A 14482-nucleotide genomic window follows, 5' to 3' on the forward strand; every position below is an offset into this window, starting at 1 on the left:
TGGTTTATGTATACGGTTGCGTTCAAAGCGACATTTTTTGTTTTGATAAACTTTTAGAAATTTTAATAGTAGTGGTAGTGTTATTACAGTATTAATAACATTAAGGCTAAAATTAATTCGAACTTCATTATTATTTTGGCAGTATTCGTATATAACTTCTCTGAACAATGAAGTCATACAAACGCTATTTGTCATAGATTATCGTAAGTATTGCTGTTTGTTATTGGCGACGAAGCGTAAACGAAATACATAAAAGCATTTTTTACCTTATATATTATCGTCATATCTTCATAATAAAAAGGCTATTCGTGGAGTAATTCCATATCAGTGAAATCAATTTTATCTATGCGAGGCCAGCCAGCTGACAAAATGTACGTACGTATATGAAAATCAAATTATGGTAGCGTTCACAGCAAGATTATCTTTCGAAATTTTTATAGTACTATTCATGCTACGTAGTAATAATGTTTGGAATATACGTAACATTAATTTTCAATACAAAATATCATCGTTATTTTGGTAGTGAATAATAGTTTAGAATTATCATACATACATTGCATGTTATGGGTTTGTGCCAGTGATAAAACAACCAAAATAACGTTCTCCTTTAAGTCAACGCGTTTAGGAAAAACATGACATAGAAATCGACTTTGCGACTTCGTTCACTTTGATATTTTTAACGATACAATAACTATCATTTGTACTACTAAAACCATCTTCACATAAGTAATTTTTCGTAAGATATGTGTTGTTACAAAAGTTAGCTTATACATAAAAGGCTTTTATAATTTAAGTCATCTAGATATACATATGTACCCAAACTCATTGTGGGGAAATTTACTACTGTTTCCTCGGATATTGAAATACTTTAGCATCATTCAAACACTTTAATAATATAATGCATAAATACTAGGCTTATACATATTTACATCGTATACAAATACTACATACAGTTATATACACATACTTTTATATACAAAGTTACTTTTATATACAAAGTTAACAGTTATATACACATACTTTTATATACAAAATTAATCATATGAGTAGTGATCAGACGATAGCTGTGCACTGGACTACGTACGTACTACTTGGAAGGAGAGTAAAAAAAGAGAGAGCAAAAACAAAAATTTTGTTTGTTGTTTAGTCGCCAGGATAGATTAACATTTTTCCAGAGATTAAAGAGCTGAATTTTGTTTTGAAGGTATGTCAACCGCGTTAGTAAATAGGTATCATCTTCTAAGGAATTTTTTTTTGTTTTTTTTCTCTTCTTTTTGCGGAAGAATCTTCAAGCCATTTTGCATTCAAAGTAATGAGAAGGAATCATTCTATTCTTCATGAAATCAGTAAAATACTTACACTAATAATAAAAACTAAAACTACGTACTGTATGCAAAACACATACATCATCGTTAGCTTCGTGTGTGTAAACGTTCATTCTAAGAAATTACAGAGTAGTATAACTAACACCTGATTGGTTGGTTGGTAGCCATGGAGATCTGTTATCCAATGACTGCCCTCTGCTTCTGTTCTATTTATAGACATACGCCATGGATGGCACTAGGTTTGAACGTTTACCATGTTCGTGATTTTCTGACTGCTGACGGCAAAAAATTACTCAATAATTTTCTTTATATAATTATTCCTTCGTGAAAACAATAATATAATATCGCGGTTGACATACCTTCAAAACAAAATTCAGCTCTTTAATCTCTGGAAAAATGTTAATCTATCCCGGCGACTAACAACAACAAAATTTTTGTTCGTTTTATCTTCCAAGTAGTACATACGTAGTCCAGTGCACAGCTGTCGTCTGATCACTACTCATATGATTAATTTTGTATGTAAAAGTATGTTTATATAACTGTTAACTTTGTATATAAAAGTATGTGTATATAACTGTATGTAGTATTTGTATACGATGTAAATATGTATAGCCTAGTATTTATGCATTATATTATTAAAGTGTTTGAATGATGCTAAAGTATTTCAATATCCGAGGAAACAGTAGTAAATTTCCCCACAATGAGTTTGGGTGCATATGTATATCCAAGATGACTTAAATTATAAAAGCCTTTTATGTATAAGCTAGCTTTTGCAACAACACATATCTTACGAAAAATTACTTATGTGAAGATGGTTTTAGTAGTACAAATGATAGTTATTGTATCGTTAAAAATATCAAAGTGAACGAAGTCGCAAAGTCGATTCTATGTCATGTTTTTTTAAACTTTTAACGATAGTGGTATGAAAAACACCAGTGTGTCGTAGCGATGCGTCATCAATATAGTTGGTATGAAAATACCACATGGTGTTGTAGATACGTAATCACAAAGTACAAATCCTTTTCCCGCACCATCCTCAGAATTTTACGTCTCTTCAACTTCAAGATCGATATGGTAAAATATATTATATAGTCATACTTATTGTTAAAATTCACAAGTTGAACTGCAAAACATTATTATATTTGATTGTGTACATATATTTTTTGTGTTTTATGGAATGTTTGTTTTGAAAATACCTATTAGTGAACATATGGTATTAATTGTCCCACTATTTTATTATAGGTGATTTAATTATCTCACATTCATTTAACAGTATTATATTAATATTTATTTAAATAAAACTGTAATTAATAAATAACAATAATGAAAAACGTAAAGGGAAAAAATGTTTTTGCTGCAGTAGTGGTGTTTTGTTTGATTATGCATCTGACCTCACATTTCCGAAATCTGAAAAAATTCCAAAAACCGAAACATCGGAATGTGTGTGTGTACTGCACATTTTGTAAACACGCACACAATGTCTACACATTTACTGCAAATTACAGAATGTACGTATTTATTCCTGAGAGAGAGAGAGAGAGAGAGAGAGAGAGAGAGAGAGAGAGAGAGAGAGAGAGAGAGAGAGAGAGAGAGAGAGAGAGAAGAGAATGATTAAGGACTCCAAGGCGTGTTATTTTTACAATGATTTTTTATTATCTTGGGATTTTTTTTTTAATCTTGAGATTTTCTGTTCAATTATCGAGATTAATAAGAAAATTACCGTAAAATTGACTAGCATCAGCACACATCTGAATGACTCGGCCATTAGCAGGCTAAACCACCAACCTTATGAACTTGCATGATACATGGATATCATGACCAAAACACAAAACCACTGTTTATTGGTGAAAATTAGGGGGTCGCACGATATGGGAGATTGCACGTTATTCGAGTATATACGGTATGTGATTTTTTTTAGCCTTTTATGGAACAAAATCTAGCAAGAAATTGCCATTCCCAGTTGACAACACTGGCCTACAAACGTTTGTTTGTTGTTGTTATGAAATGTGGTGTGCGGCGCCGTTCTTTGTTAAATTTGTACCCATATAAACGAGTTAATTATGTGGCATCCAAAGCCCTGATTCTTTTACTCTTATAGGGAAAGACGCCTAAAGGTCAGATGAAGGTTTTTACGTGGAATATACTAGTATTAACGTGTTGTGACGAAGGGAAAAGATGTTTCGCTGCATACTGTTGGTAGCATTATCGTTATTATATTACTGGATTGCACTGCAAAATCGTCGCCATCTTTTGTAATCAACATAGATGTTTGGTGAGTACCCATATGATTTACATATTTTGATAGTTCTCTTACCACTCATCCTCTCTTCCTTGTACAAAAAAAAAAAAAAAAAAAAGAGGCCCACCATGCGTATGTAGGCTTCTAGCGGTAATCCCTAGGCTAGTAGGCTACATAGGTATCAACAGTAGTACATATACTAATTTATTTTTTAAGGCTAATTTTGTACAATAACTTTAAAACTGTCTTGAATTTAGTTTTAGGTGATAGTTGAAAACATATTTGGTGTTTGAACTAAAGTAGGCAGTTATAAACATTGGAATAGTGGTCTTGGGTGGGTTAACTATTAAAGTAGGCAGTTTTAAGCAATTTTTGAGGGGGGTATCAGGATAACACGGGTATTTACTTATCACGGGGGGGTTCTGGGCCCTATCCCCCGTGGATAACGAGGCCCCACTGTATATCATATATTATTAAGCCTATGCATGCCAACACCTCAAACTAGTTGTTGAAGACGACAGAATGCGCCTACGGAGCGAGCATTAACGCTTACCGAAACGGTTCTTATGTGAACTCTCTAACAGTACTTTGGCGAATGCTTTAAACGAGAATCAGAACATTAAAAAGGCGAAGTAGGTATTGGAGGGCACAGAATCCCATTGTCCCGAGAACCGACCCGGTTCCCTGGCAGCGGACGTTCCCAACTGTCGCAGGGCAGTCCTAGGCTCGGGCTACATACAGACGAGGGCACCAACACCTTACTTCTAACAGGGAACGCGAAAATGAGCGCACATTGGAGGGATTCGGAATGTTCCCGTCACAAACTGTTCATATGGTATTAGAACTGAAAATATGTTAATGTTCCAACTTCTCGTTACGCTTTTCCTGAACCGAATGGGAAAAGGCGGAGCTACATTGGAAGTCAAAACTAGCCTACTAAAATGCCGTGTCTGAGTAGGGATAGCTTGACAGGTTTAAACCCTGATCTAACTAATTGCTTTTGCAATTTATTAGTTCCAGTCTTCCTATATCTGACATATTCAGGCATAAATTTCTCAGAACAATTCCCTACATTCTTCACATCTAGTAGTTCCAAAATCACACCCCGTACCCCTGCCAGTACAAAGGAATGTTGATAAACTTCCAATTTCACCATCCTGGTTACACCAAAACATTCCTACATAGCCTGATGTTATTGGTTTTACTTCTGGTGGAAGATATCCCAGGAAAATGAAATTACAATACCGTAAAGAGGTGTAAAACAGCCAAACTTCATAGAATACCAACAATTGCCTAGCCGCAATGGCGACAAGGAGAATTCTGACAAAGAGCTAAAACATTCGAAACACACCTGGTGGAGAACAGGTACACTAGACAGTCATCCGAGCAGCCATTCGAGTTTTTTGTTTGAATGCCGACTCGCCTAATCGGCGGGGAGATATAGCTAAATTTAACAGTAGGTAAGATTCATCTCAAATAATTAGGGCTTCAAAAGTCGCACGATACGCGAGTATAAACGGTACATATAATATAACCCAAGCATTAGATTTGCCTTTGAATCCTAAGAACAAATACCACTTGACTTTCCACATTCATTTCCTACACCAGACAACAGCTCTGGGGCCTATGAGGTCACAGTGCTGAAATGGAAATCAACAGTAAAAAAGTTTGAAAGATGTATGAGGAATGTACAATGGAATAGAACAGAATATGAATGGAAGTATAGTTCAAGGAATGAAAGGGGTTGCAGCTAGGGGTCAAAGGGACACTGCAAAGAACCTAAGTAATGCTGCACCACATGAGGTGCACTGACAGGACTAACCCTTTGGTGGCTTCACTTTTACATACATGTAAGCTAGCAAAAATCTTAAAAGTGATTACATATTAATAAATATTTAAGAGCTGGTACAAATGCCTTTACACTTACCTGGACATTCATGTTATCTTCAGCTTCCAACAGCTTCCCTCTGTACACTTCCCCAAGCATGGTTTCTACTGTGACTGTATGGCCCTCTGCTTCATGCAGTACTTTGATAGGTACTCCAATAGACATGATGAAAACCTAAGATTATCAAAGTCAAAGATCAACAAACCAGTCATTTCAAATTACAGTACAGTATTGCTTTTATTATTTCCATTGTAGAGAAAATTAATCTACTAATCAGCAACCATTAAAACCTCTCTCTAAAAGGCCTACATTATACAGTATAACAATAGTACCTCTGCTAACAGATGATTTCACTTCTGTAACAAGGATTTCAAGAGATTAGTATGTTTACACACCCTTAGTTGCTGCTTCTCTCTGCACTTCTTATGTCAATCACCACCAAGTATAATGAATGCATGAGTACACTGAGGACAAGTTTTTGGAAAATTGGCTAAACCTTAAGAAGGACAAAAGTGGGTTCCAAGACCAGATTAACATGGTGTGGGGTTTGTGCACAGGAACATGCTATGCATATGGTAAAAGCTACCCCTTGACAGTGATATTTTTTTTCAAATTAAAGTAACTAAAACACACTCCTGAAATATTCCAGTAAATCTGCTAAAATTTATGAGTAAACTTGGCATAATCAACTAAGATTTCTTGGCCACTTTCCACAACTAATATCTTTGCTGTGGAATCACTGATGAAATAAATTAGAACATATAACCAATTAAAAATTTTCACTCAATACATAAATTGTCATCCTTTTGTGTTTCATTGCTATCTGCAAAAAGTTTAAGCAACAGTATTCTTAACTCCTTCAGTTTTCATATCAGGATCATTGCCAACAGGAGTATCAATTAAAAAGAAGGTACATGAAAACTCAAAACTTTCCATATTCAATACTTCATTGAACAAATAAATTAGATAAAAAATATTACATCAAGAGAACCTTTACTTTCTCAGTGGAAAAACAGAACTGCTCGGTAGTTAAGCTTTTTCAGTGGAAAAAGAGAACAGCTCGGTAGTTAAGCTTAGGAACAAGAAAAACAAGCTTAGGAACAAGAAAAACAATGTTATATTCACAAATTATAATTTGTACTATAATCAAATGTATATACTGTATTACAAAGTAATACGCTAAACTGGGACTTAAACTTTATTGACTACACAATTGCTTTAAGGTCAATATTAAAAATTACTTAATCCTGAATAAACAAGTTTAAGTGCAAGTTACATGTTCAGAAAATAACCAAAACATTTCTACATTCATATTGCATAAGAGAACCATTTCCTTTTATTACTACGTACTAGTCTTTGACTCATAATATTGAGAGCTAAACCATTAAACACAAAGCACCATGAATTTATATAATCCCAGCTATGCTGGGACAGTTATCGATGTCTATTCTTTTTGTTACTTTTCTTGATTTTGTGGGAGCTCTTCGAAACTTTGTGAAGTGAAGCAGCATCACGAGAAGAATCTCCATTCACTCCAGGATTAACAGAATCTTTTGAGTTATCTTCACTGCCCGAGTTGACATCATTTGTATCAGTATTATCTTCCAACCTATCAGCCACCTGTTCTACAATGCCACTAACAGCAGCCATGGATGTAATTGATGATTTACTAAAAAGTCTCTCGGCTTCTTTGAATTTTCTGTTTCTCTTATCATTTTTAGCGTTAGTATTCTTATTGGTCACTAAATATCTATCCCAACCCCTAATGATATTTCCATATAACTGTGTGTCCTCCAAATAAGAACCTTCAAAGGCATATATCTGTCTTTCAAGGGAAGCTAAATTATCAGCAATTTCAGCACGTCTCTTCACCAATTCAGCCAGCTCAGCTCTTGTGTCATTCCCAGTAACAGAGCCCACACTACTCTTTGACATCTTCATCTTCAAGACTTGTTAAAGATCGGCATAACCTAGATGAAATTTTTTTGGTTGAATTCATTGACACATCAGGATGGGAACCATCTGTCGCCTTCAGGGACTAGTACTGAAGTCAATTTGGGGCAGGATCAGGATGAAAGCTCTCCACAAACCTAGAAAAGAAGAGGTCAATTAATGTGTGTAAGTTTTAAAAAGCTGCTCAATCTAAGTTTACTATCTAAATTTACTTATGTGACTAAAGATGGAAATTCACTATTTACTCATCAAACATGTTGAGCTGCTTTAAAACATACACAAATTAAAAACCTCAGGTGCAACCTATCCAAACACTATACCTATTCTTACATGTGGCAAGAAAAAATATTTCTGCTTTATAAAAAAAATTACATATTCGATACTTTTAAATTTAACAAATTCAGTCTCACAGCTCATACAATGATACTGAGCTTTATAACTTTGATCCCTGATACTATATATCACTGTTTTTACTGTATTGTATACCTATTAACATTTTGACACTTTCAAACAAATGAATAAAAAAAGTTACTGTACATTACAATTATTGCCACAGCACCAAGACCAAAACATGTTCATTTGAATCCACTAAGAAAGTAGAGAAAATATATATGTAATTAATTCTAGATTTATTTTTGAAGTACTGGTACTTACCTCTCCACTATATAGGAGAGAGAGAGAGAGAGAGAGAGGAGAGATGAGAGAGAGAGAGAGGAGAGAGAGAGAGAGAGAGAGAGAGAGAGAGCCGAGACCGAGAGAGAGAGAGAGGAGACGAGGAGAGAGGAGAGAGAGGAGGAGAGAGGAGAGAGGAGAGAGAGCGAGAGAGAGCGAGAGAGAGAGAGAGAGAGAGAGAGAGAGAGAGAGAGAGAGAGAGAGAGAGAGAGAGAGAGAGAGAGAGATGAGAGAGAGAGAGAGAGAGAGGAAGAGAGAGAGCGAGAGAGAGAGAGAGAGGAGAGAGAGAGAGAGAGAGGAGAGAGAGAGAGGCAGATAGCGGGAGAGAGAGAGAGAGAGAGAGAGAGAGAGAGAGAGAGAGAGAGAGAGAGAGATTGTTTTTTATCCATCTACTTCCCCTAACCCCCAAAAACAAGGGACCATGGGTATAATCACTCATAGCTGATCAGTCTACTTATGTCTACTTTGAATGTGGGGAGGTAGGTATGGAAATTTATATAATGGAGAGGTATTTAAAAGATAAATCTCAACTTAATTATTTAATATTTTAAATGAACCTTACCTAACCATTATGCAGCTGATTCCCACATTTGAAAAAGGTAGGCAGGTAAGTGGAAATCAGCCAAGCCTTTAAATGCTGCTTAGTTACAATGTATTTTGAACAAAACGTGAGTTTTAACCAGTGAATTCAATCCATAGGTTAATGTCTCCTTAGGAGGCTCGTCACTTAGGTATGAAATCCTCATCATAATGATAGCCGAGGTCCTTTGGTTGAGGGGGGGGGGGGGGGGGGGGGGGGAAGTCCCCTTCAGGAGAGAGAGAGAGAGAGAGAGAGAGAGAGAGAGAGAGAATACTTGGGCCATAATATCCCTTACACATGAGGATAAACCAAAGCAAGAACAGGATTACCACAGACAAGTTTTAACCCTAAGAGTCGGGGCTAAAAAAAATCAATATGCTGCAACCCAGGCCAGGTAAACTTGAGGTTGGCCAATTCAAGAAAAATACACATCAGTGGAAAGAGGAAGATGTGCAAATGCACATGGTGTAAGAAAAAAATTGAAAAAATTTTTTCTTCTACTAGAAGTTGAAAATGACTATTAACCCCTGGTGGGGCCTCTTTTTACAAGACAATTGTAAATTAACAACCCCTTGTGGGGGACCTCTTTTTACAAGACAATTGTAAATTTTACCCGTTACAGTGGACCACCCACATTTGCAGGGAACGAGTTCCAGACACCCCAGTGAATAGCTAGAATCCACAAATGCTTAGAACACCTATAAAACCGCTAAGAACTGCCTGTTTTCTTAGTTCAAACTCACAAAAAGCTCACTAAAAATGATTATACCTTTATTATTTTTTTAAAATTACTTTTATCACAAAAAGTGCATTTATCCATGAAACTGATATGAAAATACAGTAATTTGTGAAAGTTTCTCATAGAAAAATACCATAAATAATGGGTAGATAGGGTCCACAGAGAAATCCATGAATTCGAGGAGTCCACTATACACGTTTTTTCTTATATAGTTAAGTGGGGTAAGAAAAAAATAGGGGTTAATGGGGGCAAGAAAGAACCACCCTATTTTACACCTTTCTTCCTATTTAATCAACATTTTGAGGTCATTTGTAGTTAGAATACCTTTCTGCAATTAATATTACAAAGAACGTCAATGAGGGGTCCACAATACACATTTTTTCTTATATAGTAAAATGGGGGTAAGAAAAAATATAGGGGTTGAAGGGGCAAGAAAGAATCGCCTTACTTTATACCTTTCTTCCTATCTAATCATCATTCTGAGGTAATTTTTTGTTAGAATACCTTTCTGCAATTAATATCATGTGTATATTACATCTGCAATTAATATCATGTGTATATTACAAAGTATTTCTTATATACATACTTTCAGCATAATTTTTTCCATAAGTGTAAGACAAAATTTCAACAAAACTTTGAAGTAGCTCATATGAAGTTTGATTTGTTTTTCCCCAACTGGCACAGGCAAACCCAGTTTGGGGTAAGAAAGAATCACAAAGTCCCCCCCCCCTTACTCCCTATGTATTGCTTTATAACCCTTGACCCCCAACCATAGGGGGGGAGATTTCCCCCCCCCCCCCCACCAAATGGCTAAGTCTGGGGTAAGAAAAAATCAAGTTCACCAATTTTTTCTTGCCCCATACTTGAATTTTTGTTCCCCAAGTGTAAGCAGTTTTTACCCCCCCAAAATTGATTTGTTTCCCCCCCAATCACATTTCTTCAAACCATAATAAATTCTTTTGTATTTGAGAGAAATATTTATCCTGTCCAAAGCCTGGCTGTCATGTTTAACCATGCATAACACTGTAGATGGAAATTTGCTTTTTAATAAAAACTATGTTCAGGCTTGTTAGATATATGAAGCATCTCATGGACAAGGGGCAAATGCACCAATTTCTTACTTTTGAGTTACAAGTGTTTAAAGTCAGGTATAGGTGGCAGACATGATTATTACAGAATAGCATGTTATTTTACATCATTAGGATCCTATGAAAAAAAAAAAAACAGTAAAACACATGGTTTTTTTTAGCATATAACAATTATTGTTCAATTGACTTGAAATTCATTCCTGTATTGGATGTCAATGAACCGAACACTGAAAATTTCAGCCAAAAATTACAATTAATATTTTTACAATAAATATCAAGTAAAAAACAGGTTTTAACATAGGAAAAACCTATTTTTGGTAGTCGCTGTGAGTCCTCAAAGGAGTTACCCTCCTGGTGTGTGCCAGCACCCCAAGGTGATCAGACTAACATCCAAGAAGTATCTTTTAGCCTGGTCTCTTAGCCGGGTATTATGCCTTAATGATAAACACTATGACAAGTGATAGAGTATAATGAACTCAGAAGACAAGAAGGCACTTTTTCTTGTCTTCAGCGAAAACTGTACCCAGGTTTCCTAAGACAAAACCTGTAGAAGTGACTTGCACTTGCGCATCAGCCATCTTGTTTTATGTTCGGGCCAAGCTCACAAATTTTCATCCCAAATATCTCAAAGTTTTAAGATTAAAACATTTCAGGTCCAATGTCAAGCCACTAGTTTCAGTTAACCCTCTTACGCGCAAAGGGGTATAATAAAAATCGTCTCCAGTACGCCGAGGCGGTCTCAGAGTGAGCGCCGAAGCGGAAAAAATATTTTCAACAAATCACAGCACGCTTAGTTTTCAAGATTAAGAGTTCATTTTTGGCTCCTTTTTTTGTCATTGCCTGCAGTTTAGTATGCAACCATCAGAAATGAAAAAAAATATCATTATCATATATAATTAATGTGATATATGATAGCGCAAAAACAAAATTTCATATATAATTGTATTCAAATCGCGCTGTGAGCAAAACTGTTAAAGCTAACAAGTTAATATTTTTTCGTTGTATTGTATACTAAATTGCGATCATTTTGGTATATATCACACTAAAATTATCAAAGGTACACAGAGAAAATATTATCACAAAATTATGCATGCACTTCAGTGAACGGCACGGACCGTTAATTTTTTTTTTTTGAAAAATTTTTTGCCAAAATTCCAGCCAAATCTAAAATTATTGTTCTAGAGACTTCCAATTTGTTTCAAAATGAAAATAAATGATTGAATATTACTATACTGTAAGAGTTTTAGCTTACAATTGCAGTTTTTGACCATTTCGGACGAGTTAAAGTTGACCGAAATTAGAATTGTTATATTTTTTTATATGCAAATATTTCAAAAATAAGAAAAGCTACAACCTTCAATTATTTTTTGTTGTATTCTACATGAAATTGCGCACATTTTCATATATAAAACTCTATGAAATGCCTAATATGAAACGGAGCAAATATGACGATAATGCAACGTACGCATTTCGGAGATTTGCGGCGGAGAATCCGCGCACCGAGGGAAGGTTTTTTTTTTTTTTTTTTTTTTTTTTTTTTTTTTTTTTTTTTTTTTTTTTTTTTTTTTTTTTGGTTTTTTTTTTTTTTTTTTTTTTTTTTTTTTTTTGTTTTTTTTTTTTTTTTTTTTTTTTTTTTTTATTTACCATAAATCTAAATATTGTGCTAGAGACTTACAATTTGTTTCAAAATGAAGATAAATGATTGAATATTACTAGAATGTAAGTGTTTTAGCTTACAATTGCATTTTTCGACTATTTCGGTAGAGTCAAAGTTGACCGAACGTGGTATTTTTTTCTATTTATCGTGATTTATATGCAAATATTTCGAAAGTGAGAAAAGCTACAGCCTTCAATAATTTTTTTTTGCATTTTACATGAAATTGTGCACATTTTCATATATAAAACTTTATGTAACGGCTAATTTAAAATGGTGTAAACATTACGACAATCGCACAAAAAAAAAATTTGATTTTTTTCAGAAGTTACCGCCCGGACGTAAGGAAATTTTTTTTTTTTTTTTTTTTTTTTTTATAAATTCATTATAAATCGAAATATTGTGCTAGACTTCCAATTTGTTCCAAAATGAAGGTAAATGATTGAATATTACTAGAATATAAAAGTTTTAGCTTACAATTGCGTTTTTAGACCATTCGGTAGTCAAAGTTGACCGAAGGTTGAAATTTTGACACATCATTATTTATATGAAAATATTTCAAAATTGATAAAAGCTACAACCATGGGTTGTTTTTAGTTGTATTGTGCACATTTCCATATATAAAACTTAATGTAACGGCAAATTTAAAATGGTGCAAACATTACGACAATCGCACGAAAAAATTTATCGGAAGAGTTACCGTGCGGACGAGGAAAAAGTTTTTGTTCATAAATTCACCATAAATCTAAATATTGTGCTAGAGACGTCCAATTTGTTGCAAAATGAAGGTAAATGATTGAATATTACTAGAATATAAGAGTTTTAGCTTACAATTGCGTTTTTCGACCATTTCGGTAGAGTCAAAGTTAACCGAAGGTTGAAATTTTGGCACTTATCGTATTTATATGCAAATATTTCAAAACTGATACAAGCTACGATCATGAGTATTTTTTGTTGTTGTATTCTACATGAAATTACACAAATTTTCATACATAATACTCCATGTAACAGCTAATTTAAAATGGTGCAAAAATTATGTCAAAGTGACGAAATAATTTCAGAGATGTGTCACTGATACTTTTTAGTGCGATAAGAAAGAAATTCGCGCGTGCGCGCCTGCGTAACGATTGTAAACAAAACAACACCTTGATCCGTGAGCTCCCAGCATCCCCCAAGGCGTGTGATTCAAAAGTTTTAGGCTGGTAGGCCTATAAGTATTTTTCCGTGAATTAAAAAAAAACTTTATGTCGACGTTTAATACGTCCATTCGGCACCCAGGAAACAATTCATCTCGACATTTAATACGTCCAATCGGCGTAAAAGGGTTAATAAGATAACAAAAACACATAGGATATACTTTTAGCTCAAAGTTCTATGGTGACTTATTTAAGTATGCTGGGTATGGTTGCAACCTTTATGCACCTTCCCCAGCGATAGTCAACATACTGGTTTTCTGTTGTGGCGCCTATGGGGTCAGGACTAACCATACCACCTGCTGATACTCTGTGCATTCGAATTTCTTCCAGCTCATGGCAGTAATGTTTTAAGAATACTGACTCTGATGACCACCCAGTACATTTAGAAACTTCTTCAAATGATATATTTGGGCAACCGAGAAGGAGGAGCGCCAAAAACAGCCTTCCTTTCACCCCTTTTCTATGAAAGCCAATTCTCAATGTCTGCCAAAGCTTTCCTGGATGAAGAAGAGAGAACCACTTTTTGGTAAGGATGTAGCTTCTGAAGGCTGTCTCATCAAAAAAACCTGATCCTGGATACAAAAGTTGCTGGAGAAAAACGTCGAAAAGCAATGGAGAAAAAAAGCGTAAAAGAGAAGCAAATGCTGACAAAGCCTGATCTTGTTCTGTTTCTCCTTCCTCATCTGAAAGTGGAGAATTAGGTACATTCAGAAATTCTGTTAACAGACTGATTCTGAAGCAAGTCCAGGATACTGTCAAGCTGACATCGGATAGGATCTAACGACGGATCCTGAACTGGCGGAGGGTGCATGTTACTCGCGCCTGTCCGATGGCGAATATCTGTTGAAGGTGACTCTCTTACTTGAGATGAAGAATGCACTGCTGAACTCTCACGCACACCATACTTAGGTACGACACCTGTAGCATTGTCTGACCAATTGGGGTCTACAGACCTCTCAACACTTGTCGGGTATTTGGATCCATAAGACCCCACTTTACACTTATGGATCTGCCTGAGCCCGCAACATCTTTGGAACCTTTAGATCCCACAGAACACTTGATCACTCTGTTTCACGTGAGATATTCTTGGAAGACCATTTGGGCACTGCAAATCGGTGATCCGACTCAGATAACACAGGTGAAGGATG

The 14482-nt window shown here is 35.2% G+C and overlaps 1 protein-coding gene across 3 annotated transcripts in view; it reads right to left on the reverse strand.

Moving 5' to 3' along the window:
• The window catches only part of LOC135219429 (small nuclear ribonucleoprotein Sm D3-like), a 134346-nt gene that overhangs the window by 34505 nt on the left and 85359 nt on the right, over nucleotides 1-14482 (reverse strand). For 2 of the 3 annotated variants that reach the window (XM_064256207.1, XM_064256206.1), the window contains one exon: nucleotides 6480-7542. In XM_064256207.1, the coding sequence (XP_064112277.1) occupies nucleotides 6887-7393 (507 nt within the window). In that variant the 5' untranslated portion in view covers nucleotides 7394-7542 and the 3' untranslated portion in view covers nucleotides 6480-6886. Of the gene's footprint in view, nucleotides 1-5491; nucleotides 5627-6479; nucleotides 7543-14482 lie in introns of those variants that run through there. The other variant, XM_064256208.1, reaches the window with a different exon arrangement.

The sequence above is a fragment of the Macrobrachium nipponense genome, chromosome 1 (assembly GCF_015104395.2).
Source record: "Macrobrachium nipponense isolate FS-2020 chromosome 1, ASM1510439v2, whole genome shotgun sequence".
Classification (NCBI taxonomy): Eukaryota; Metazoa; Arthropoda; class Malacostraca; order Decapoda; family Palaemonidae; genus Macrobrachium; species Macrobrachium nipponense.